This window comes from Haemorhous mexicanus, chromosome 6 (genome assembly GCF_027477595.1).
Source record: "Haemorhous mexicanus isolate bHaeMex1 chromosome 6, bHaeMex1.pri, whole genome shotgun sequence".
Lineage (NCBI taxonomy): Eukaryota > Metazoa > Chordata > Aves > Passeriformes > Fringillidae > Haemorhous > Haemorhous mexicanus.
Window position 1 is genome coordinate 20,821,836 of NC_082346.1, and position 23,683 is coordinate 20,845,518.

General features: G+C 39.6%; 1 protein-coding gene across 3 annotated transcripts; it reads right to left on the minus strand.

Moving 5' to 3' along the window:
- Positions 1–1,159: 1,159 nt before the first annotated feature.
- On the minus strand, positions 1,160–23,546 carry CHKA (choline kinase alpha). 3 transcript variants are annotated; one of them, XM_059849176.1, is made up of 12 exons: positions 23,141–23,546; positions 19,761–19,872; positions 12,867–12,920; positions 9,066–9,179; positions 8,308–8,441; positions 7,938–8,042; positions 7,514–7,572; positions 5,350–5,437; positions 4,340–4,448; positions 3,758–3,864; positions 3,343–3,424; positions 1,160–2,562 (listed from the first exon to the last, which is right to left on the minus strand). In XM_059849176.1, exons 1-12 carry the CDS (start codon positions 23,449–23,451, stop codon positions 2,503–2,505), a joined length of 1,335 nt encoding a protein of 444 aa, XP_059705159.1. In that variant the 5' UTR covers positions 23,452–23,546; the 3' UTR covers positions 1,160–2,502. The 3 variants fall into 3 exon arrangements, with proteins under 3 accessions (XP_059705159.1, XP_059705161.1, XP_059705160.1); XM_059849178.1 differs by lacking the exon at positions 23,141–23,546 and adding an exon at positions 22,720–22,867; XM_059849177.1 differs by lacking the exon at positions 12,867–12,920.
- Between the last annotated feature and the right edge of the window lie 137 nt (positions 23,547–23,683).

The following is a 23,683-nucleotide window of genomic DNA, read 5'->3' on the forward strand; positions in this document are numbered from 1 at the left end:
CTTTATACTAAGTCTTATGGAGTGCCAACACATTTAAATAGCTGCTTTATCAGCCTGTAAATCATTCAGTGACTCTGAGTAAGAGAAGGTTTTACTCCAGTTCCTTTGTCTATTCCAAGTTCTCCAAGAAAACAGAAGGAACTTGCCATCAATAGGCAAGTCTGAAAAAAAATACAAGGAAGTAACTAAGCATTGTCTCTTCTCACAGGTGTTGATTTCCCTATGTCCCCACCAAGTTACCACACCACACTCAGGGGCATTGCATCCTTTTAAAAACAGTTTACATTACAGAAGGCACGTACTGGAGCATGCTTTGCTTTCCTTCAAGGTCTTTCTTCACCCTGAGAGATCACAGTAGAAGTGCTGGTGTACAACTGCAGTTCTGGGACTTACCCAAAGCATCTCACCAGAGAACTTGAGTTTCCTCTCTGTATTTAAGAGACACTGCAACTCCCCTTAAAGGGGATCACCTCCAATCACACCTTTTATTACAGTTAGCACTACTGAGAGTCTCCTTCCCTATTTGGTTCTGAGAAATGTGAAGAGATGAGTCAGTATCCATGGGTGGTTTCTCAAGAACTAGAATTTACCCTTGGAATACTTTCCAAGATTCCAGACACCTACTACCTATCAATAATATTTTTAACTATCTGCAAAGCCTCATTCTGAACTGTTTGTTCCCACCCCTTGCCCTATACTGCCATTTCCACTGGGTTTGCTGTGTGCAACAATACTGTAAATGAAGCCTTCAGCAGCCTAGAGAAGACCTGACTGTTCATACACACACTGTTTACTACAAACACTTCATGAAGTGTTTGTAGTAAAATCCATGTGTGCTGGTACCTTTTAACTTGGCTTTGAGGGTAGTCAACAGGGCAGATACAGTGAAGTGCTTAAACCAAAACTCTTCCCACCTCTAAAGCTATAGACTTAGAAACTGATGTCCAGTCTGCTTTTCATTGCTTGCTTTAAAAATCTTTCTTTCTATTAGAATTCAATTATACAATAAGTGCTGAAGACACATTTAAGTAGAAGATATATCCCAGAGCACTAAGCCTGTATCTCAGTCTGCCTTTGCAAGGACTCAACAGATATTAAGGCCAGAAATGTCATCTATTTTATCCTGCAGCTGTAACAGAGACTCAGGAATACCAACAAGTGTTTTTAAGTGCTTTATATTTATTATAAAGTATTAATAACTGAATGTATGGAAAATGATTCTCTGTACAAGAGAGTAACATGACAGCTTTTACAAGTTCTGCTATACAGTACATGAAATGCTGCGCATTTTTTCAGCCGCTTCAAACAGTATTTGCTATACAAGTCAAAAAGGGTAAACTTAAAAGTTTGTTTATAATACAGTGTGTTAGAAAGCACAAACAAATAACATTCAAAATAAACAAGCTCCCAAAAATCAAAAGAAGTCTTTAGATGGCATGTACACAGATTATACTCAAGTTTCAATATACATGTTATTGTTCCCCACAAGATGCTCCACTTCACTGGATTCCTGGAACATGATGAGAATTGAAGGCGCAAGAAAAGCACCTCTCAAGCCACATAAGAACTGGATGGGCAGAACAGCAATTTCCTGAAGTGCTCTCCACAGTCTTTGGCTCTATTTATTACAGCCATATACTGTGGCAACACGAGAAGAGAGATGGGCCTCAGTTACCAGTACTGTCATTGCCAATCCAGTTATCTGGGGAGCTGCTAGAGCAATTCAAGGCACTCTTCCCAGTGCTGCCAGCCCACAGAACCCCCTGTGCAGGACACAGCATTTTAAGAGAACCAGGCTGGGCTAAAGCATATTCTTGAATGACATGGAACAAACAGTTCAAAACAAACTCCTTCAGAATGTCCAGTTCATAGCTCATTTGTATTTCATTTCCCAGGCACACCAGCCTAAGAGAAACATTCATGTGTGCATCACTCACACTTTAAAGCACACTGCTTCAATGTGTTTAGTTGCTTCTGGTTAAAGTGGTGTAATGTATCAGCAGCTTTGAAGATAGTGTTCTTGGGGCATGGTGAACCTAAACTCACAGTAAGTTTTTAAGCCTACTTCACAGTTTAGCAGTTGTCTCCTTCGCTTTTCCTTAAGAGGCAGTGTCTACAACAAATCAGTTTTTACAGTTGTTCCACTTACAACACAAACCAGAATGCCAACATCCCCTGAAAATGTACCCACAGCAAGTTTGCTCCAATGCATGTGGTATTGACACCTAATTTTAAGCTTCTCCCATGATACAAAATAGCTCCTAGATTGAAAAGATTTAAAGATATTGCATGGTTGTATTTTACTTTTGCCTCCCAGTCTCATTCCAACTATTTACGGAACTGTAAACAAGTAATTTTTAAAGTCCTCAGTACTGTACACCTGCATTCCCAGGAACTGGAATTCAGTGACACCTTCATTAGAGATACAGTAGCCTAAGCACAGTGAAAGTCCTGTTCAGCTGCCCTCTTCTTACAGTAACCAACGGGCCACTCCTCCCACATTCACACCTGCAGCTTCCTCTTCTGATCAAAGTAGGCATCAAATCTAGATAACGCATATTCCTGGAGAAATAAGGGACATTTAGTATTCAACACAGTAAACAGCTGTTTTCTTTTTTGGGATGGGGAAGCATAATGAGGTATTAACTGTGTTACTTTCATAATCCATCATCTCAATGCACTAATTAGCTCTATTCAGAAGGATAATCTCTCCAGAGGTGTTTCTGACTTCTTAAAATTTCCTCCAGTTTTGTTTCAACTCTAACATAATTAGCGGCTGCCAAAATGTCAGAAAAAACAGGTACTAAAAAGGCCAGGACTTCACTGAAAAGGCTGGCTCCTGCAACACCTCCAGTAAGATATTCCATGTACCTGCCAGTCCTATCCCTTTACAGTACACTGAGCACAGACCAAGAGCTGGACTAATCAGTTTCTCAAGTACAAGCTGCTACCTGGCACAGATATTGCTGCACACTGAACATCACCATGGGACAACATGTGCACTTTGAGTTTGCACTTAGTTTGAAATTCTCAGTGCATGTTGTCCTCTCTCTTGCCTGGGACGTCTTATTGCAGAATAATGCTGCAATGTATCCAGACACAAGGCTATACACTTCCTACATAACCATGGGAACAATTTTTGAAGTTTTTATGATCATAGATGTTGCTTACATTCTTAAGGAAAGAGCACAAACTAGTAACAAATGCATTTTTAAAAGCTTTACACCACTTAGAAGATACTAGGTGCTGTGAGAGGCCATTCCATTGCATTTTCAATAATGTACTGCAGGTTATTTAGATTATTTGCTTTCAGTTATGTAAAGCTATAATTATAAAACTTACCAGGTACCCAAACTCAATGGATGAAATCTTTGCTTGTATAATAGACCACAGACCCCAGAAGAAGTGTGATGCAAGGGCAAACCTGAAATTACAAGGCTATGTTATTGAAATAAATACCTAGCTAAGTCACAACACCTTATTTCCATATCCTCTTACAACAGTATTCCCTAGTTTGGGGATGTCCACATCTTTTCTTCAACTATGATACTACAAAAATAATGCCCCATTGAGTAGTATTCTGTTTACTCCGCTATTAGTGTATATCACATATCTAATGTTACAGTGGACAGATTGTTCTTTAGCACATATAAAAAGCTTTCAATCTCTCTTGGCTCAAGTTTCTCACTAGTGAGATATGTACAAGTATAGGTACCACAGTGGAAGTCTGAAGACACAGTTGTACAAGGCAAGTTACCTGTTAACTTCTACCAACACTTCTTCTTCTAGTTCAGACTTCTCTTCATCACTGAGATTTTCAAAGCCATCATGGAATGCAGACAGGTAACTGGAGAGGAAATGAAGCTGGAAGGCAAGTAAACAACTGAGTTACAACTTTTCATCTAAAGATATATTTGTTTCTTTCAGGCCTAGGCAGACCTTCTAATAAGTTGGCAGTTATTTTTTCCCAATCATCAACAGTGTTGGAGTTAGCTTTAAGATTAATGGTGCTCCTAACAATTGCTTGAAAGTCTGGTTTAAGAAAAGTTATAATATTAGGATCGGCAGCATATTGCTACTACCAACTAATTTCATAGTTGCAGTCTACAACTACTGGACTTTTTGTGGTAGATGGGTACACTGCACATAGTAAATATTCTATCCTGAATAGCTATTATGTTACTATGATTTTTAAAGCAAAGGTAGTCAGGATTAGACAAAGTATTACACTTGAAGTCATGGAGGAAGTGTCTTGGGACACAGTAAGTCCAAAAGGGAACTGAAAAAGAGTTAAGATATGAAGACCGGACACTGGCATTTAACTGTCTTTTGTGTCTACCTGCTGTTTCTTCGAAGGATATTTCGGAACACTGGCTTTGAAGAATGGGTACTTCTCATACGAATAATCATACATCCATTCACAGAAGTGATTTCCAATGTCAAATCCTCTGAAAAAGAAATAAAGACAAAGTACCTCAATATTTGCAAACCAGCAATCTGGGTTTTTTTAAGCAAAACCCAAATCAAGTTTAAAAGCACTGGTCTACTCAGAATTTACTGCAGTTTTGCTGGAGGTAGAGAATTGATAACCAGCAAACAACTTTTTGCAAGTTATTATAATAGCAAAGAGGAGCAGTTAAGAATGAAAGCTATTGGCTACATGAAAATATTAGACTTTGCTACCAAACTTTATACCAATGGGCACAGTAAAAGTACTTGAGTATGTAGTACATCTGAGTGTAAAGTCAGACATCTCTAACATTGGCATTCTTGCAGGCAAAGAGATCATATTCAAAGTTTTCAACATATTCCACTTTTACATTATTGGAATTCACTGTTATATTACGTTCCAGCTAGGTTGGTGTTTAATCCCAGTGGCTATATACACTTAGATCATCCTTAAAAACTCTTAACTAGAGAAGAAAAACAAGTATGTTGCATAACCATGTAGTTAAAAACTTGTATTCTCATCTGCATAGATGAAAAAGCCATTAGAAAGGACAGAAAGAAAAAACAAAAAAGCAAACGTGCCTACATACATATGCACACAAAATCTCCCCTTTTCCTCAGCTTCTCACTAGAAATTGTGACATGCAAGAAAGATGCCATTTGCACATAACAAACCCTCTACTCTGAGCAATCAAGAAGCCACAACAACTTTGCCTCTGCTGTGTGCCTAAACTCAACAGCATCAGAACTGTTTTGATTAGTTATATTTGCTAACCACCACTATCAAAGCTGAACACAATTCACTAAAATAGACAAGCAATCAGTAATGCAGCACTTGGCCTCCCTGCAGCATGCAGAAAGGAACACACTCCCATGCTGAAGAGAAAATAAACTGTTTACCGGTAATTATAGCTGCTGTATTCAAAGTCAATGAGCATCAGCTTTTGGTTTTCTGAACTCTCTCTGCCTTCCAGAAGTAAGATATTACCTGAAAATTAGATAATACTGCATATTTAATAATGCAGAAAAATCAGAAACAAGCAATACTGTGTATCTCAAGGAACATTGTTCAGCTAATCCTAGTTATCCCTTATATCTGCTCTGAAAAGTTATAGGTGTGCTGGTTTTGGCAGGGGTAGTTAGCTTTCTTCATAGTAGCTGGCACAGGGCTATGTTTGGATTTGTGGTGTTGATAACACAGGGATGTTTTTGTTATTGCAGAGCAAGAGCTTCTGTAGAGTCAAGGTCTTTTCTGCTTCACAGCCCAGCCCAAAAAGGGACCAGGGTGCAGGCAGAGTTGTGAGAAGATACAGCTCAACAGCTGACCAAAGGAATATTCCATACTATATGCTCACTGTATAGAGTGGGGAGGAGGAGGAAGAGGGGATGTTCGGAGTGATGGTGTTTGTCTTCCCAAGTCACTGTTGTGTGTGATGGGGCCCTGCTCTCCTGGGGATGGCTGAACACCTGCCTGCCTGTGGGTAGCAGTGAATTTCTTTGTTTACTTTGCTTACATGAGCAGCTTTTGCTTTCCCTAATTTCCCTAAATAAGATAAACTGCCATTATCTCAGCCTGTGAGTTCTCTCTTTTACCCATCCAATTCTCTTCCCAGTCTCGCTGGGAAGACTGAGTGGCTCTGTGGGGCTGAGTTGCCAGCTGGGTTTAGTTAAAGCCAAGTTGCACTGGCTGTTCACCAGCTCTCTGGAAGTTGAGATACATAGCTTTACCTTGTAAAGTTGAAAGCAAGAAAGTTTTTTCTGTACAGGGAGAGGCAGATTTGTTCTCCCAAGGATCCTCTTTCCCCAGTTCAGCTTGCAGCTGGCTCAGGTGGCCCTGTCAGCCTTAACAGTCCTTGCTGCATTGTTTCTTTGCACAGCTTGAGATCTATAAATTTCACAGCATCTCTCATATCAGCATAGCACTATCACTGATCATGCAGCACTTGGGACAGAAATTGCTTTTCAGCAGCCTGAAAGTCAGTCTGATCACTCTGCTGTTCTAATATGTGGCACAACCAGTACCTATACAGAAAGTTTAGGCAATTGCTTTTATGTCTTTCAAGTCACGCAGTCACTATAATTCATCTAAAAAGACATCAAGTCTGCCTCTGTCAAGTAGCAGTTGGTAAATAAATGTAGAGCAATGTTAAGTTCTGCAGTAGTGTGACTCTGCAGGTACATCTGTTCTCCATGCCACACTCTTGCAGCTATGGAAAAAGCAGCACAGTATTTCACACACATCCCCCAAACCCCTTGGAGCTGTAGGCTCCCCAGCTTGCCCCAGCCCTATTATGCTCTGACACCTCCAGTAGTGCACCTTGCCACATCAGCAAGGAGACCTCAAACTCCACCACTTCTGACATCTCAGGTGAGTGGCCTTTTCCCCTTGTGCTGCCTATCCTTATGTCTACCCTCCAGGGCAGTTCCTCTGCCATAGCTGACAAAGCTGGGACCAGTGACAACAAAACAGCCCTGCACACAGTCCCACTAGAGCATCCTTCCAGCTCAGCCCAGCTTACCCACTGTTCAGATGACACAGCATACCCAACACACCTTCACAGCCTTGCTTCCTCCTCATCTTTTTCAGGAAAATTGTTATTCCTTCCATGACTCCCAGACAACACTAAAAAGAGGTGGATAAGGTTTTCCTAACATTTCTTACCAGTACAAATTAAAAACTGCCACATCAAACTGCCCTACTCTCCATTTTCACCACTCACTGCACTTCTTAGGCATCTTTCTTTTAGAGTGACTCCAGTATACCCTACTCTGACCATGTATATTGCAGCAAAGCATGGTCTAAACAGAAGACACATAAGGCTCCCATCATCAACTGACCTGTACTAACAGAGCACGAGTACATTCTTGCCTTAACCCAGTCACGACACCAGAGTTCTCTGAAAAAGCTAGAAGGGCTGCAGAAGCCCATACTTGGCTTTGGTACTGTAGCACACCAGTGAGGGCAGTACCTCCATGACATGGCTACCTCTCAGAGAAGCACACAAGTCACCAGGAAAGGCTCAACAGTACATCACTGAGCAATACTGAAATATTAACAGCTTACCCTCCTGACAATCATTGTGGCAAAATACAACTGGTGAAGAAGTAGCTTCAAGCATAGCTCTAGAAAAAAAGCAACAGAGCATCTTTTAAGTAACAAATCACTAAGTTCACTTCCACTTCCAGGTGATTTGTTGTAAGATTTGAAACACTATTCCCTCCCAGCAACAGCCTCTTGTCTTAATTGGGAACAAAGCATCAGCACAATAAAGTTTGACTTCATGATCAGTAAGTCAGATCAGAAATTTCATAATAGAATTTTGTATTTGTATGAGACTCAAGTTGGTCACAGAACCAAAAAGAATTCCTGGCTTTCAAAGTAAGATGAATACAAAGTGTTGTACTGTATAACATGTCCGAACAAGTATACAAAAATCCATCCAGAAGCTGTGGTGTTTAGAAGATAGCAATGGACAAAATAAGCCTACCTTAGATTTTGCATTTCCTGGGGGAGATTGTAACTGAGAAGTTTGTTCAGTTTTCTGGTTTGGGATTCTCTGGTGAATTTAATTCTCAGCACTTGATTTAGATACCTGGTAAGGAAAGACAATAATAAAGGATTTGTAACAATGAGTGTATTATTCTTCCGATACTATGATACTATTTAAACTAAAATCAAGGAAGTTTGAAAGAGTTACTGAAGAAAACATTGCTGTTCTTCAAGATAACTGAAGGCCTTCATGTGATAGTTTCTGGGTACAGTGAAAGCTTGTGTTCTCAGGCATTCAGGAAGAATGATCTGCTTATCAAAATTACAACGGGTCACCTTTTTTCCCCATGAAGTATTGCATAACTTACTTTTCCATTGTTCCAAAAAGCCACTTAGGTTCCTTATTGAATGGCATTTTCATGCCATGAAATCTGGCCATCTTCTCAGCTATTTCAGCAGATATGTCAGGTAAGCTTAGTTCTTCAGTGCTCAGTTTCCTGCTCTGTAATAAAATACAGTATTCTTACAATACAGTTAATTGATGAGTTACAGAACTGTGATTAGCTATAAACACTAGCATTAGGTTCCATGCTGTATAGTGTGAAATACTAGTGTGGTACTCAAGCAATACTCTTTTTTGCTCACAGACGAACTTACAAAGTTGCTGCCTTTGGGAAACCGATTAGCCAGCCCTACTAACAACTTAATCAATTCACTTCTAGATTCAAGACCTGGGGAGTATCACGTCTCACACTAAGAATATCTTCAAAGCAGATCAAGTATAAATATTTAAGAACATCAAAAGCGTCTGCTCTTGTTGCTCCTAAAGGGAAGTGTTACTCCACAGCTTCCCCATGCTATGTTTTGTGTCTAATAGGCTTTTTATCTTCATTTATTAGCCTCTGCTAGAGTTGAAGAGTTTTTAGATATCTCTCCCTGGCAAGAGCTACAATGGGGCTCTCCAACACCCACTCTAACTGTATCAAATTACAGACAGCAATTACTACAGGCAGCCAAGTATTCCATTCCCACATCCCTGCTTTTCTGGGCAGTCCAGAGACCTTCTTGTCATGATTAATTAAAACAGCTTCCAGCAGCCCACTAACTAACGATGAGCAGGACTTACGGGAATGAATTCCTCCAGTCGCCCTTGTGGGAAGATTCCATATAGCTTTGGGCCGAGCGCTCTCTCTGCAAGAATGGCAAACATAACACTTTCCAGAACCATGGCTTCTGCTCCCTACCAAAGAAATCAAAGCATTAGTTGGTGCTGGCACAGAAATTAACGTGGGTGTGTGCAACAGCTAAACTGTTACCAAGTGAGAAATTTTAGGGCTAGCTTTGAAAAGACTCAACATTCTACTAAATCAAAAAGTTTCTTGACTAATAACTTTTAGTCAGCATGGGAGCAATACAAGTATTTTGCTTTCAAGTTTAAAGCTGGAGAAGAAAAACTGTATTACTTAATTTTGGTGAGCCAGGTCAACGGAAAAACTACAAAAACCAAAACACCCTCTCTCCTCTCTAACCCTGTAGGAACTCTGCAAATTAATTTCCTGGAGGAGCTCATCCCAATGAAACAACACAGGAACTACAAATATTATCCTATATAGACTGTTTTAATACTCTTCAGAACACTACCTCTCAAAAGAACATTTTAGCTACACAAGTGAATGAACTGAACAACGCTTTTCATTTAGAAGAACGACTTAGAATGTGCTTAATGAAAGAAAATCATAAGGTTTTTGGTTTTTTTTTTTATGAAGTGCGGAAGTAATTTAAGCTCCTGCTAAAGAATATATGTGTGTGAATAAATGTTCTTCCCTTTCTACCACCAAGCATACCTCAAGTTTCAGTAACTTTTCTCTAAGGTTTTCATACGTCAATTGGCTTGGTTCATAACAATGACAAGCAGACAACTTTTTAAAATGAATTTAAAAGTTAATAGAAATATGAAATATTTAGTCTCAAAAATACAGTTAAAAATCACTGAAGTGTAGCTTTCTGGATGGGTAAGATTATCTGTAAGGAAGCACAGAGGTAACATTATAAATATCTACTTCTAGCAATTATGTTCACCAGAATCCAGCTCTACTCAAATCCCAGATCTGCCAAGCATCTGCCTGCTTTTGAGCAGCTCATCTCCAAGTCAGACCCATAACACATAAAAGTGTAAGAATGAAGAGCACAACATTAAGAAACCTCTGAGGTATTTCTGACCACAGACCCTTTTGCATTATTGCAGTCAACACAGTATCAGACAGTATATAACTCTATACAAGCTCCACTCTTGAGTACACTCCAGGCAGCACCACTGATAAATTATTTTTATTCTTGTCCCACACATTATTCTGAGATCTTCAATAAATTCTAGTGTTTCATATTGAAGTGTAGTAAAGACTCATGTAACTGTTCTGCAGCACTGAGACTTTAAGACAATTTGCATATGTATGTATTGCATCTATGTTCTCCACCATTTTTCATCCCAGTTCCTCACAACACCAAACGCTTTATCCACTAACACACCAAAAATATGTTTTTAATGATTTCACATGCCCTCACCATCACAGGTCGGAACTCTTTCCATTCAGTTCTGAAACCTAATGCCAAGCCCCAAGGAGAAAAATTAGTTACAAACTACTGAATGTCCACTCTGTTATTAACCAACACGGACTTCGGCTGCACCTGGTACAACACCAGGCATTTTTAAGTCTGTTCCCATTAAGGTATCAGTTCCTTATTTCCATATCACTATTCTTGGATAACAAAGTACAAAAAGCCCCTGTCATTCATCAAGACATCTCTCCATGCATCAGAAGTGACAAGCACTAGAAGAACTTTCCTCTACTGAAACCAAATGGTTATTTGAACACAAGTCCAATAAGCATTTTGGAACAACACCATCCATGCAATCTCAGGCACAAAGGCTTCTCCTCCATTATACCCAAGGGACCTTTTAGCAAGTCTCCACCCCATACACTACTGTCAAACACAGGGTAGGTGTGGAAAGAAACTACTAAAGGACATGAAAGAAATTCTATAGCATACTTCACATGGACACTGAACAAATCTAGGTATCTGTCTCTTCAGATTAATGTTCACCTGGTGACTTCAAAGGATCAAGCATTGTAGCCAAGGACATTATGTACCTCAATCCCTTCAAACACTTATTGCAATATACTTATGCTGCCAAGACAACAATTTAAGATCTAAAGCTCTCAATTTTGATCAGTTTCAGAGATTCATCCATAAGCACTTGTATTTAGATTTCTAGAGAAGATTGGACCACTCATGTTTTTAAATTAATACTTAGAGATCAATGTTTTATTTCAAACCTAACAATTATACACATTTTTTACAAGACTTTCCCAGGATGCAACTCCCATATAGGCAAGGAGAGATCAGAAGCCTTTATACACTTCAGTTGGAACTGAAGCTTCTGCTTTTTTCCTGCCTTAACAAAAATTTCACTGTAAAATACCTAAAGTAGTCATATTCTAAGGAAAATTACTAAATTATAGCAAAACCAAAGTAAACCAAATTCCTGTTAAAAGGCCTTATGAGCTTACAGAAGACTATCCAATGTCTAGACAATTGTCACACACCAGGCAGCTCAGAAGCTACAATGACTTTTAGTGAACCCAAAGAATTTTATTATCTCTAAAGAATATCATCTCCTCCCATAACCTATACACAAGAAAACTAACAAATCCATCCTGACAGTAATTCTTGAGAACACTGATTCAACAGTAAAATTTGAGCACTATGAGATTAATAGCAGAAAACCTATCAGCAGAGAATCAGTATTTTCAAGCAGCAAATACCACAAATGAAGTTCTGAAGTTCAAAACCTTGTTTCCTGTACTGCGAAACTTTTATGAGCCTCTGTCACCAGGGTGGGGCTTGTTTGGACTTTTGGTGTTTTTTATAACTTTCTCTTTTTTTATATGATTGTGGTAGAGGAGAAATCAAGCCACCTTCATTTTTCATCTTTGAATAAAACTGAGGTATCAATCAGCTCAATCTTGGTTCAACTGATTGAAGCTGTTCCAGTAAGCTAAAGTTCACTAAGTTCAACAAAACTTCAAAAGCAGTCACTCAACAACAAAAAATTTAAAACCAGTTTCAACTCACTAGGGAAAAAAACCCCCAAAACTAAACAAATGCTTGAAAATGTTTCAGATGGCATTCCCAGAAGGCAAAAATACAAGGAGACAAAAGCAGCACTTATCAATTGAGTAAAATGTACTTTTCCCTAGTCACTGCCAAAATCATTATGAGCTGAAAACAGTACATAACCAGGGCATCTGGCTAGCATGCTGCAATGTTATCCCTTTCTGAAAAAATACTGCCAGGGTAGAAATCTAAATCACCAAATCCTGTTCAGATGACTTTAGGAAAAGATACACTCAGCTAGACATTATGCTCTAGGAGAAGAAATTATTCCAAATGCAGGAACTTGAAAGTTTGCAGAACAGAGATGGTCCAAGCATAGTGCTAATCAGGAACACTTCATGTTCAAATCAAGTTCTCTCCAGTACCATGTACTTTCTTCAAAGGAGTTCATCAATGTATTAAAAAATTAGGGATTAGGTAAAGCAGAGAACTGATGTTCATCTACTTAAGAAGAGTCTAATACTAGAAATAGCAGTACTGATACCAATATTCAAAATGATAAAAAAACCATTTAGGTTTAGGGTAGAATTGGAGGATGCTTCATCATGTGGGATGCTTGAATCTTTCCAAACTCTGTCCAGACACTCACATGATGTTGCTTCTGTGAGCAAATAAATTTCTTTTTTTCATTACTTTTTACATTTTCTAGACACAGTCCAGGTGGAATAACTACTGGTTAAAAACAAGCAGGATCACCACATTTCCCTATAATCTACAAAATTCTGTGAAAGAAGCAAATTTAATTACTCACTTGCAAGTCATTTTCCTTCTGAGACTGTACAGACTCTCCCTTATTACAGGACCTCTATGAATGAGAAAAAGCAAACACAATGAGAAGATGAAATTTAAAGTTATTAACCTGCAGCCACCAGAACAAAGGGAGTAGAAGTACCAGCTACAGTTAACTAAAAGTCTCAACACTGTCTCAGATCTGTGACAGCTACAGCACTAGTATCCATCTGACCTCTGACCACCACACTTTCAACAATTTCAAAATCTTTCAAAAGGATGTGCCACTGAGACCAAGCCACTCGTGTAAATACCTGATTTTCACTTTTTTTATCGTTTCACAGTCTTTCAAAACAAGATTTCAATTCACCATAAGCTCAGAGGAATGTTTTTAATTAAGAGAAAATTAGGTCCCTCTGCATGACATCTGGGATGAGATTCTTCCAGCCAAAGCACTTGAGATGCATTACAGAGATTACATAAAAGCCTTACAAGGACTATTGGAAGAGTCATGCCATGAAGGTTGCAAAGCACTTTTTTCTGCTTATTACCTTATTTTTCAAATGTCTTGTGGCTAGAATTTTCTTATTTAGAGCGTGCCATCTTGGCTGTATGTCCAGTGTACCACTGGCTGTGCAAATCCAAGACTGTTCATAAAATGAATTGCCCAAGCTAAAGGTGTCTCAGTAGGAACCACAGTATACTAGCAAAACTTTAACAAGTTCCATGCATAACGTATTGTGCTAAGGTTGTTAAGAGTCATTATAAAGCAGATTCAGAATATTAAACTATACCCTCAGCAAGTGAACCCTCAATGGCACATGCTTTTAATAGAGCTGCACATTTAAAAACACAAGATGTATTAAAACCTTGTCCTTTAAAGGGCTTGAAGGTAAGGAGAAGAGAAAGCAAATGTCTGCTTAGAATTAGTGACAGTTTGTGGCTGCTATTTATGTTGCAATTCCACCATTGACTGTTTAAACCAGACTAGCTTTAGAGGCCCATAAAGGCAGCCTGCATCTCCACCTTCTGAACACAAACATTGCATTTACAGAACCATGTGCATACCTTCCTGTTCCAAAGCTCTAACATGTCCAAAACAAGGGTGGAAATATGAACTTAATGGAATACAGTTAAGCAACACCAGCTGCCTTGAGTACAGTACAACAAGCTCTGCAGTTACAGTATTTCAGAAGCTATAGAAGAAGGATAGTTAACAACAATCCATGGTCTTTCAGCAAGTACTTCCCATAACACTACTATATACATTTAAAACAAGACAATATGGAGACTACTATTACTTTATATTGCTTTCAAGGAAATTAATCAAGTCCAAACATATACACTACAGCTAAATGTGTAACTACTCAATAGCACTAAAATCATTTACGAAGGGCTTCTCTGAACAAGCATGGTCTACATCAATACCACTCTCAGATTTTTCTTGAACAGTCAGAAAGTTACTCACCATTCAGGAGTCTTTCCTGATAAATGGTGCTCTCAGAATGGTTCAGTTCAATCAGAGGGTAAGCACATTAGACTTTTCCCTAAAACCTGAACTGGCATCTGCTTTCCAGAGGTCATACTGTAATAAAGAGCTAGCCAGTTCCAAAAGTCCACCTCAAATTGGTGTTGGAGACAGCCTAATGGCATCTGGCATTCTGCCATTAGAAAGGGACAGTTAGGGCTTTACTGCAGTCATCACAAGAGGAGACTTCTGCAACATCCCTTCCCTCTTCTCTGTTCCCTCAGCATGAAGCATTACTTTCCAGAAGAAAATGAATACAAATATGTAAATAACTTGCAAATATGAATGGGAGCTTGGAGAGGATCAGTCTTCACAAGCGGCCATGTACTCAGCCTAGGATTAGGAAATTCTTCACTATACATGGGCAAGGAGAACAAAGTTTGCAGGATGCAATATTATGTACCAGAAGTTTAGGAGTTTAACAGATTAAAGTAGTAAAATTTTATTATTTCCAGATTCCACACTCACCTCTGAGAACAGTGGTTAAAAACAAGGCATCTCATAATTTGATCAACCTATTTAGCTCACTTGTTCTTGGTGAAATCAATCAATTTCAATTTTTCCATAACTCTTAATAGCCCACTCCAAATAATGTCCAATTCTGGGAGCTATTTACATCAACAAAAATGAGGCAATTTTAATTACCTGAAAGAGGATTGCTGAATAACTGCTAGAGCTTTTTAATTGCTCTCTCTACATGGAAACTAACTAGAAAAGGACATATGTTCTACAGTTTCAAGATTTCTTCAAATACTTGTTCAGAGCTTTTTTTATTGTGGGAAGATTTATTCTCAAAGCCCTGAAAGTTCACTACAGTTTTAGTAAGGAAGGGCAACTATATTCAATAGAAGTTGTTTAGAGTCTAATTTGTGATCATGTAAATTGAAAGGGAAACAGTACACACTGATCTTTGCTCAGATGACCAGACAGTGTTTATATATCTGGCAATTTGATACAGAAAATTGAGTTCAACATTTTCTTCCTAATGCCCCAAATTTCTTCTGTCATTGAAAGATCAAGTCTCTTACCAAAAAACCCAAATGATGCTTGACCAGAGAATTCTATACAGAGAAGGAACTTTCATCTTTTTTTCATACATAACTTTGAGTTCTGCTCACAAGTTTCAATAAAATATAACTCAATTTTCCTAATCTTACTCAGCTTTAGTTTTCAATACTTCAAAATACTGCAATACTTTGAATTAGATAAATCCCTAGGAATTCAAATCTTAAATCACAACATTAGAGGGTAGAGGCGACCTGAGCAGGGGAAGTTTTTCCAGAAGCTGTCAGCAGATGTCAATTTGAACTTCAGCTGGAACAAAACCAGCTTTAGATTTAGCAATAATCATTTCTGCTTCTAAGGATCTGCCATTGATCACTTAAGGAACCGATACTAATTTGCTGAAGTCCTAAAAAACTAGCATGTGAAGAATTCCCAAATCAAGCTCTACAAAAGCCACAATTCCAATCCTCTACATTTCAAGTCACCATTCTGTTATGAGGGAGCAGAGAAAAGGAAGGGACAGTTTTTTGATATTCTCTTATTCCTGTAAACATTTAGATGCACAGACAGTAGCTGGTGCTACTTAAGGCTTACTTTTAAACAATGAAATCCAGTACTAAAGAAAATGAAAGCTGTAGAGAATGCTCCACTTCAGAGATCTCATACTATACCGTGAATCGTGTCTGTCACCTGGAAACCAGAGTGCTCTAGGCACGATCGCATGGGCAAGCCTGCAGCAGAGAACACATGCATATACAACTAAAGTGGTACATTACCCCCAGAACACCCTTAATGCCACCCAACACAAATATATCCCCGTAAGAGGTGCTTGGTTTCTTTCAAGCCGTCTGCCAGTGCCAGGGATTTGTAGTTACTCCATGCTACAAACAGACATGGACACCAACAACCACAGAAGACGTTGATAATTACAGTTACACAGCAGTCTGCATTTTATTTAGTTAGACAAAATAAAAGGCAGCAAGGCAGGTATGGAAAAAGATTTACCACAGAACTGTGGCAACCATTTATAGTCATTTTGCATCTGCTCAAATAGAAATTGAGAGACCAGAAAGGAACACTAGGTATCCTGGTTTGTTTTTCCTCATTTGTATACAAGATTTTGTTTTGGCTGTTGTAAAGGTAACAGTCCCAGTGAGTCAGAGTTCAAGGTTCTTTTAACATGTGTAAAAGAATGGGAACCAATCCAGGTTACCGTCTGATAGGTGAACTTAAATTCCACCTTGATTTGAGTTTATTTTGTGTTGATGCGACCTTATGTTGAAATCCTATTAGCATTTTCAAGATGCTATTTTGAATTTAAGTAGAAACACTATAGTGATATGAATATGAAATCCAATTTTAAAGTCTGAACATTAAATGGCATATTGTTGGATAACCTTTAGTTTCAGTTGTTTACACTAATATAACCAACAGTTAAAGACATTTTGCCACAAGTTTTACTTTACAATGCTCCTCTTTAAATTTAGCAGCTAAGCTGGAGCAAGAATAAGTGAAGCAGAGTAAGACATTTTCCTTTTTTCAGTGTAGGACATATCTGCATTGTGCCTCAAACATTGGAGTTTTAATGTGGTTAGTACTTAAACCTATCACAAGTACAATACTTGTCTTAAAAAAAAAAAATTCTGCTCAAGGATATACTCAAGAGAAGTCCTTGATTTATAAACATCCATGCCAGTGCGACCATTCATAATAATGGCCGAGCCAGCACAGTTCATCTCCACCCAGCTCCCCCCAAAACAGTCATGCACACAAAAAATTGGCTTAAACATATCAGCTATGACAGAGGAAGGCACAAAGCCTTCCCTGTGTGGCAGCTTTAGCCAGCTGGCATGGTTTATATTGGATGAGTTTCATGTACTGACATTTGTGTCTTCCAAGAGTCATAATAAGCAAACTGGAGCTATTTTCAAACTGCAAAAAAGGTTCCTTTAAAAGGTGGCTCAAAGAATTATGGTGCCAGTATCATTCATTCTTGTTAGTAATGAGAGATCCATTTTTCACTTGTGTTCAAAATTTTAACTTAAACCTGTCTTCTGTACGTACAATAATTTGGTGCAGGTTGCTATAGATACACAGTATTTACAGTAAAGGGATAAAGAACTGATATCACTGGTTTGTGCTCCAATTTCAACAGAAGGTAAAATGGACAAGAGTTAAAACATGCTACAAAGGCTCAAACAAACAAGTGGTAACTACTAATACCCAGTGGCAGTTACAATGAAGTCATTGCGAATTAAGTTGTGATTTTAGCATAAGGTCTCAAAACTCACTTAAGCTGTGTTCCTTAATTCCTACGGGGTTTTTACCTTAAGCAACATTACTAAAAATGTCAAATTACTCCCACTTAACAGGCTTGTCATAACATTCTACTTATGCCACCCAGAAACTCAGAAATCCTATGTGAGGTTTTCAAAATACCCAATAAAACAGTTTGCTTATGTTTTAACTTGCATTTAAGGTATAGGGGCTGGAAGAGACAAATGTTTGTTGACAAAAATTGTGAACCTCAATGCAATCAAAGTTTTACCTTGGGACTTTCTCTGCTTACTTAACCATTAGTGAACTGCACCAACAAAAGCAGTCATTTCACTGCCACTATGGAAATAAAGGAAGTTAGACATCTCAAAAGATCCTTTAACACCAAGAGCAGAAAGGTTAGAAAGTTATGAACACACTTTCAGTTTTCAAACCAAATTAGTTCTGATTTTAGAGCCCAAAAATTTATTTTGATTTCTTCAGTGGGTAGGGGCAGAGAAGAAGCAAATTAAAAAATACCCTAAGGGAAGAAGAGGGAAGCCAAATTCTAGAGTCCACTTTATTTTTCCCTTGAAAAATAAGGGAAAGGCCATATTTCTTTACAGCTCTTGGGAAACAGAAGCTCTACCACTACAATCGTTTTACAGCCCACGTTCCTACTCGAGCTTTCTACACGTTAACTCAGCATTACATTGAAACCAGTAATAATTCTTAAAAATAACCCCAACTTAGCATCAATCCTTGGAGTCATTTTGAAAACAAAGTTTCACAGCACCCTTTTTTTCACTCTGCTTTTAGTGAGAGTGAAACTAAAAACTATTTAAGCTTGAATTACTGAACTTCAACACACTTTTCTTGTTTAACTTTCCCAACACACATGGTGCTGTAGCCAAGCAATTCATGCTATTCCAAACCACTGGGATATCTTACATATTTCTGGTACAGTTTGTTATCACGGCAAAGTTAACAACTCACATAAATAATAAAGGAGCACTTCAATGTCAGTAAAGCAACAGTATCTAATGAGATTTTTAATAGAAAGTTTGGTCAAGACAGCAGAAGCAGGAAGAATGGGCTGAAATCTCAGGAACAGAAAATCTTCTGCAGATATTGGATCAGTTGTTCAAAGTAAGTGACTGAGTACTGGAAAATATAAAATTAATGGATAATAAAACCAGACCCTCCAAGTCAAACAGAAACAAATGCCAACATACAGATGTAATGTTATGAAGCTGCAATTTTTCATAAGGTTAAACACTTACGTTATGATTGCTTATTTACAATATAATCAACTATGTAGCAGAGATGGATAAGAGAAGATCTGCTGTACAGTGCTAGAGTAACAGTCTGTCAGCTTTAGAAGAGACCTTTACAAGACTACAAAATAGTCTTGCTTTTAAATGTTACTATTTGAAACAGATTTGCCAACCACTTAAGGTGTGACAAATTTCAATACTATTTACATTTTCCTAACCAAATAAAAGTAACATTAAGGGAGTTCAACAAAACATCTGGTTAAGTTTCTGTGCCAGCTATAAGGCATATAACACATTCAGGAAAGCATGTTTTGGAATGAGATGACTCTACAGTATTGATGTTTATGTTTCATTCTTAGTCTAAAACTGTAGATCAAATTTTCTAGCAGCACAAGTACCCATAATAACTAATAAAATGCTTGAGCAGTGTATAAGCTTGACAAAACCTTCAACTAATCTCCAAGATTCGTAAGTGCTATCAAGATTAAAATTAAGCAGTTTAGTCTCTTGCAATCTAGCTAGTTATGTCAAAGCCCTACATTCTGTACAGAAGCAAATTTTTCTGAAACACCACAGTCCAAACTTAAGACCATAAACAAAACATTAGTGCCCAAACAAACAGCAAATGAGCCATCAGCTAATTCACGCCAGTCGGGATCTGTGTAGAAAGGAGTGTAAGTTCTAGACAATAACAAACCATAAAGAAAACTGCTTTCAGCTTGCAATCCACCCCCCACCACAGAAAGATTCCCTATAGGATAAAGCTGCACAGTGTCACAAATGAAGATCTCCAAACATTAGAGTGAAGCTACAGAAACCCTCCCACTCCCAAAGCCCTGTATGTACTCACCATCTGCAGGATTGCACCATATAAACGCAGGAGAACTTTCCGTGGCTCATCTGCAACTGTCTCAATGGTGTCAGGTAGCGAGCACTGAAACAGCATGTTGCTGAGGCCACCTCTGGAGACAGAGAAATACATTGATTAGCTAACTTGGAAAACCACACCTTTTGTTTTCAACAGATTAGAGGTGCAGTAAACATCCTTTTGGTGAAATCAGTCTACTCTAACAAGAAAGTTTTCCAACAGCACCAATAACTCATGAGGCTTTGATAAAAAAAAAATGGCAGCTTTGTGCTTTTTGGTGTACAGTTCACCACCCAGAGCTACTGATCCAAATTACAGCTCAAGCTATTAACAAATGAATGTTAAATGTAACAAACAACTATGTAGAGCCAAGTAAATTATTTTCAGTGATGCTGGAGTCTTGTCAGATATACTTGGCTGCACAAGCAAAACAAGGGCAGAAAAAGTTTAAAACCATTCAAATTTGAATTAAGAGTTGCTGTCACTAGGATTGATAGCTACAAAATTCAGCTATAAAGATTCAACCTGAATACCTGAGGTACAGCATTACTGATGGAAGTCTCACTTCAGCTGTCTTTCTTAGGGACGCATTTTCACTTTTGAATTTTACAGTTAAAGCAGTTCTTTATTTGGAATAAGCTGCTCATGTAGTTGTCAAATCTAAAATCACAATCAGTTTCTCTGATCTAGTATCTATCTAGATCAATGAAGCTGTGGAAAACAAAATAAATGCTGTGACTTTTTCCTGTAAAAATACTCTTGTTACACAGTACTTATGTAAAAAACCCAACATGTCTGTGTATCATCTGAATGACTGAAGCACAGATTTCACGAATTTGTGTCTATCTTGAGGAGATGCTAAGTTTCTTGATGTTCTTGTAGCTCTTAAGAACACCCATCCACTCAACCCACATTTTCTTTACTGCTTTGCCTTTCTGCAATCTTTTTATTATCGTTTTGTTCATGAATGAAATTTTCAAATTTTCCTTCTGCAAGTGATTTTGCCTATAATACCTTGCCTTGACCTTGGATTACAAGAATCCACAGCAGATCCAAAATGTAGTGGCTAAATTGCAGTTCTCAGTCTTAACCTGACATTCCTTTCAATGCTTTTCCAAATATTCTTCTGGGCTCTCTTTCAACACAGTGGGGAAGCAGAAAAGACTTTCTGGAAAAAAAAAGGCTACCAAGAAGGAGACAGGGGCTGGCCTACATATCCAAAGTCAACAACTGAGAAGAAAAATAGAAATCTCAAGAAAACAGGGTAAAACAGCAGCTGCACAATATGGCTAAGAAAGGAGACAGAAAAGAACCAGGTGGCTTGGCAGGCACCCAAAAAAAGGATGTTTAGAGACAAGATATGAAGTAACTTTGAACCATGAAGGTGAACAGGTTGGAAAAAACTCCAAGAAACAGATGGAAAGGATATCAAAGGAAGAGCAGAGTGAGCTACTCAAAGACAATCCAAAAATTGGTTAGTTATACTAACTACACTTCTGGCTTTATCTGAACTGTGTTAGACAGATTTTTGTGGAAAAAAAAATTGCCGGCTTTTCTAAGTCTCTGACAAAAAATTTGGTGAAAATATAAATATATAAATAGAAGAACTAAGCACACTGAAATATACTTTACAACAAATACTGGACTAAAGCTCAAGAATCTGTATAGTTAATGACTTAAATGCTCAGCTTGCACAGTATATGAAAGCCCAGAAATTCTTCTTTTTTTTATACCAAACAAGCTAAAGTGGAGTGCCTTAGTGATTCTGAACTCCATTTAACAGAAGTTTCACTGTAGTTTAAGTTCACTGTAGTATTTAAGACTTCAAAAGTTACCTGGAAATGTTATCAAGGAAATCCATACAGGAGCATAATAAAAGGCACTGTTCTTCTGAAAGGTCAGTTGACTCAACAGCTTGTTTAAAGGTCAAAAGGGCACAACTCTCTCATACAGATACAGCTACCAGCTACTTAACTGACAGCTGTACAAGAACATAATTTTGCAATATTAATGGACACACTGAAGAATGCACACTGACTGAAACCAGAATCAGCAAACCAATATGATGCATCTTCCAGAGATGAAAGTGGTGAGACGACTTCTGCCAAAAAAAATCCCAACTACCAATTAGCATGGCTTTATACATTCTAAAGTTTCAGCTTATCTTCTCTTCTGCCAAATTTGGAAACCACCAAGACATTCTGAAGCATTGCCTCACATGAGATGTTTCCAAGAAATGCAAAGATAACTGTGCTAAAATGTAAGGCTTTAGAAAGGAAGAACCAAAGTCAGCAACACGTACTAATACACAAGAAAATTTAATTAAGCAACTCAAACTAAACATATCAGACTAGTCTACTGTTTAGGAATTGTATTGGTTTTGTAAAAATTCTCTCCCTTCATTAACTCCTTATGATCGTGTCAAGTGAGGAGAAACAAATACTACCTGCATTGGGTATCAGTGAGTTGCTAATTTTTTCAATAAGGCTTTTAAAATAAATTTAGAAATGAGCAGGATACGTTTTAACCATACTTTTACACATCAGAGCTTTGTCAACTGTGTATGCTCCTGTAGGTACCTAGGGTAGATGTGTGCATGATTTGTGTAGGACAAAAGTAGAAAGATAGGGAAAGCAAACTGATAACAGTATCCTTTAAAACTGTCCTCGGCTCTATGTTTGATCAGGTAGAACGATCAGTCTGGAAGATGTGAGACAAGAAGTGCGCAAAGGGGAAACTCTGAACTAACACAGATTTAGTTAGAGCAAAATAAAGATGCTATTTAATTCTGCAAAGAAGGCAAAGATCTCCAACACATTACATCATATGGCTTCCAGAACGTCCCCAATTTACATATTTCTGCTGCCAACGTGCTGAGTCACAAGCACTCGTTACTGTGTGCTGTAGAAGATGACTCACATCGCCGGTACACAGCGTTTACCTGATGACTTCTCAGTGCGGAGCAGCCAGGGCCAGCCCATCAGGGCCCTTTCCCCCGGCAGGGAGCTCGGGGCGCGGTGCAGCGGTTTCTGCCGGCTCCATCCCTCTCCTGGCCGGACGCGGGGCCCCTCCCCCGGCGCGGGGCCGAGACGGGGCCGTGGCGATGCAGCAGCAGCCGCCGTCTCCTCGCACCACCGCCCGCTCCGGGCCGGGGCGCGGCAGCGCAGCCGGCACCGCCCCCGGGACCCCCGCACCCACCAGCCCGCTCCCGCCGCCCACTAAACCGAATTCGGGAGGGATTTAAATGAATAAAATGAAATTAAACACGGAGATCCCTCGCCTCCCCCGCCGGTGTCGGCTCGGACCCGCGGCGCGCCCCCGTCCCCGCCCCCTGGATGGGCCACCTCCCCCTCCGCGCTGACCTGATGGGGCTGATGCGCAGCTGCTCCTCCCGCAGCCCCCGCCATGCCCCCGGCAGGAACTCCTTGCACCACAGATACGCCCGGCGCCGCGTCCGGGGGTCGAGCGGCGGCGACTCCTCCTCGAGCGGCGGAGGCAGCGCCGGGGGCGGGGTCGCGACACCAACGCCTCTGCCCGCCACGGTGGGGTCCTTCCCCTCGGGATCGGGGTGAGCCAGCGGCGAGGGCGGCTGCCCGGTCGCGGCGGACCCGCGCCCAAGGAGGAGCCCGAGCGGGGACGGGTCGGCGTCGCCGTTACAGAACTTGGTTTTCATGGTGCGGCGTGGGGGGGGCGCGGCGGCCGTTAGGGCGGCGGACGGGGGCGGCAGTTCGCGTGCGTCCCTCCACCGTCAGCGCCGGCGGCGAGTGAGCCCCGCGCTCGCGCCCGGCCCCCTTTTTATAAGGCGTCTCGGCACGCGGGCCCGCTCGCGCCTCACGCTTCACGACCGTTTGCCTGTGATTGGCTGGAGCCGGCTCTCGGTTCCGCCCTTGGAGCGGGGGTGGGTA

What these genes read in the sequence shown, in the direction of transcription:
- CHKA (XM_059849176.1), bottom strand. Translation starts at nt 23,451, where the DNA reads ATGAAAACCAAGTTCTGTAACGGCGACGCCGACCCGTCCCCGCTCGGG. An exon ending in CTGCGCATCAGCCCCATCAG is followed by an intron (nt 19,873 to 23,140) that starts GTCAGCGCGGAG and finishes CTCTGTCTCCAG; the next exon opens with AGGTGGCCTCAGCAACATGC. An exon ending in GTGTTGGTAGAAGTTAACAG is followed by an intron (nt 3,425 to 3,757) that starts GTAACTTGCCTT and finishes TTGTAATTTCAG; the next exon opens with GTTTGCCCTTGCATCACACT.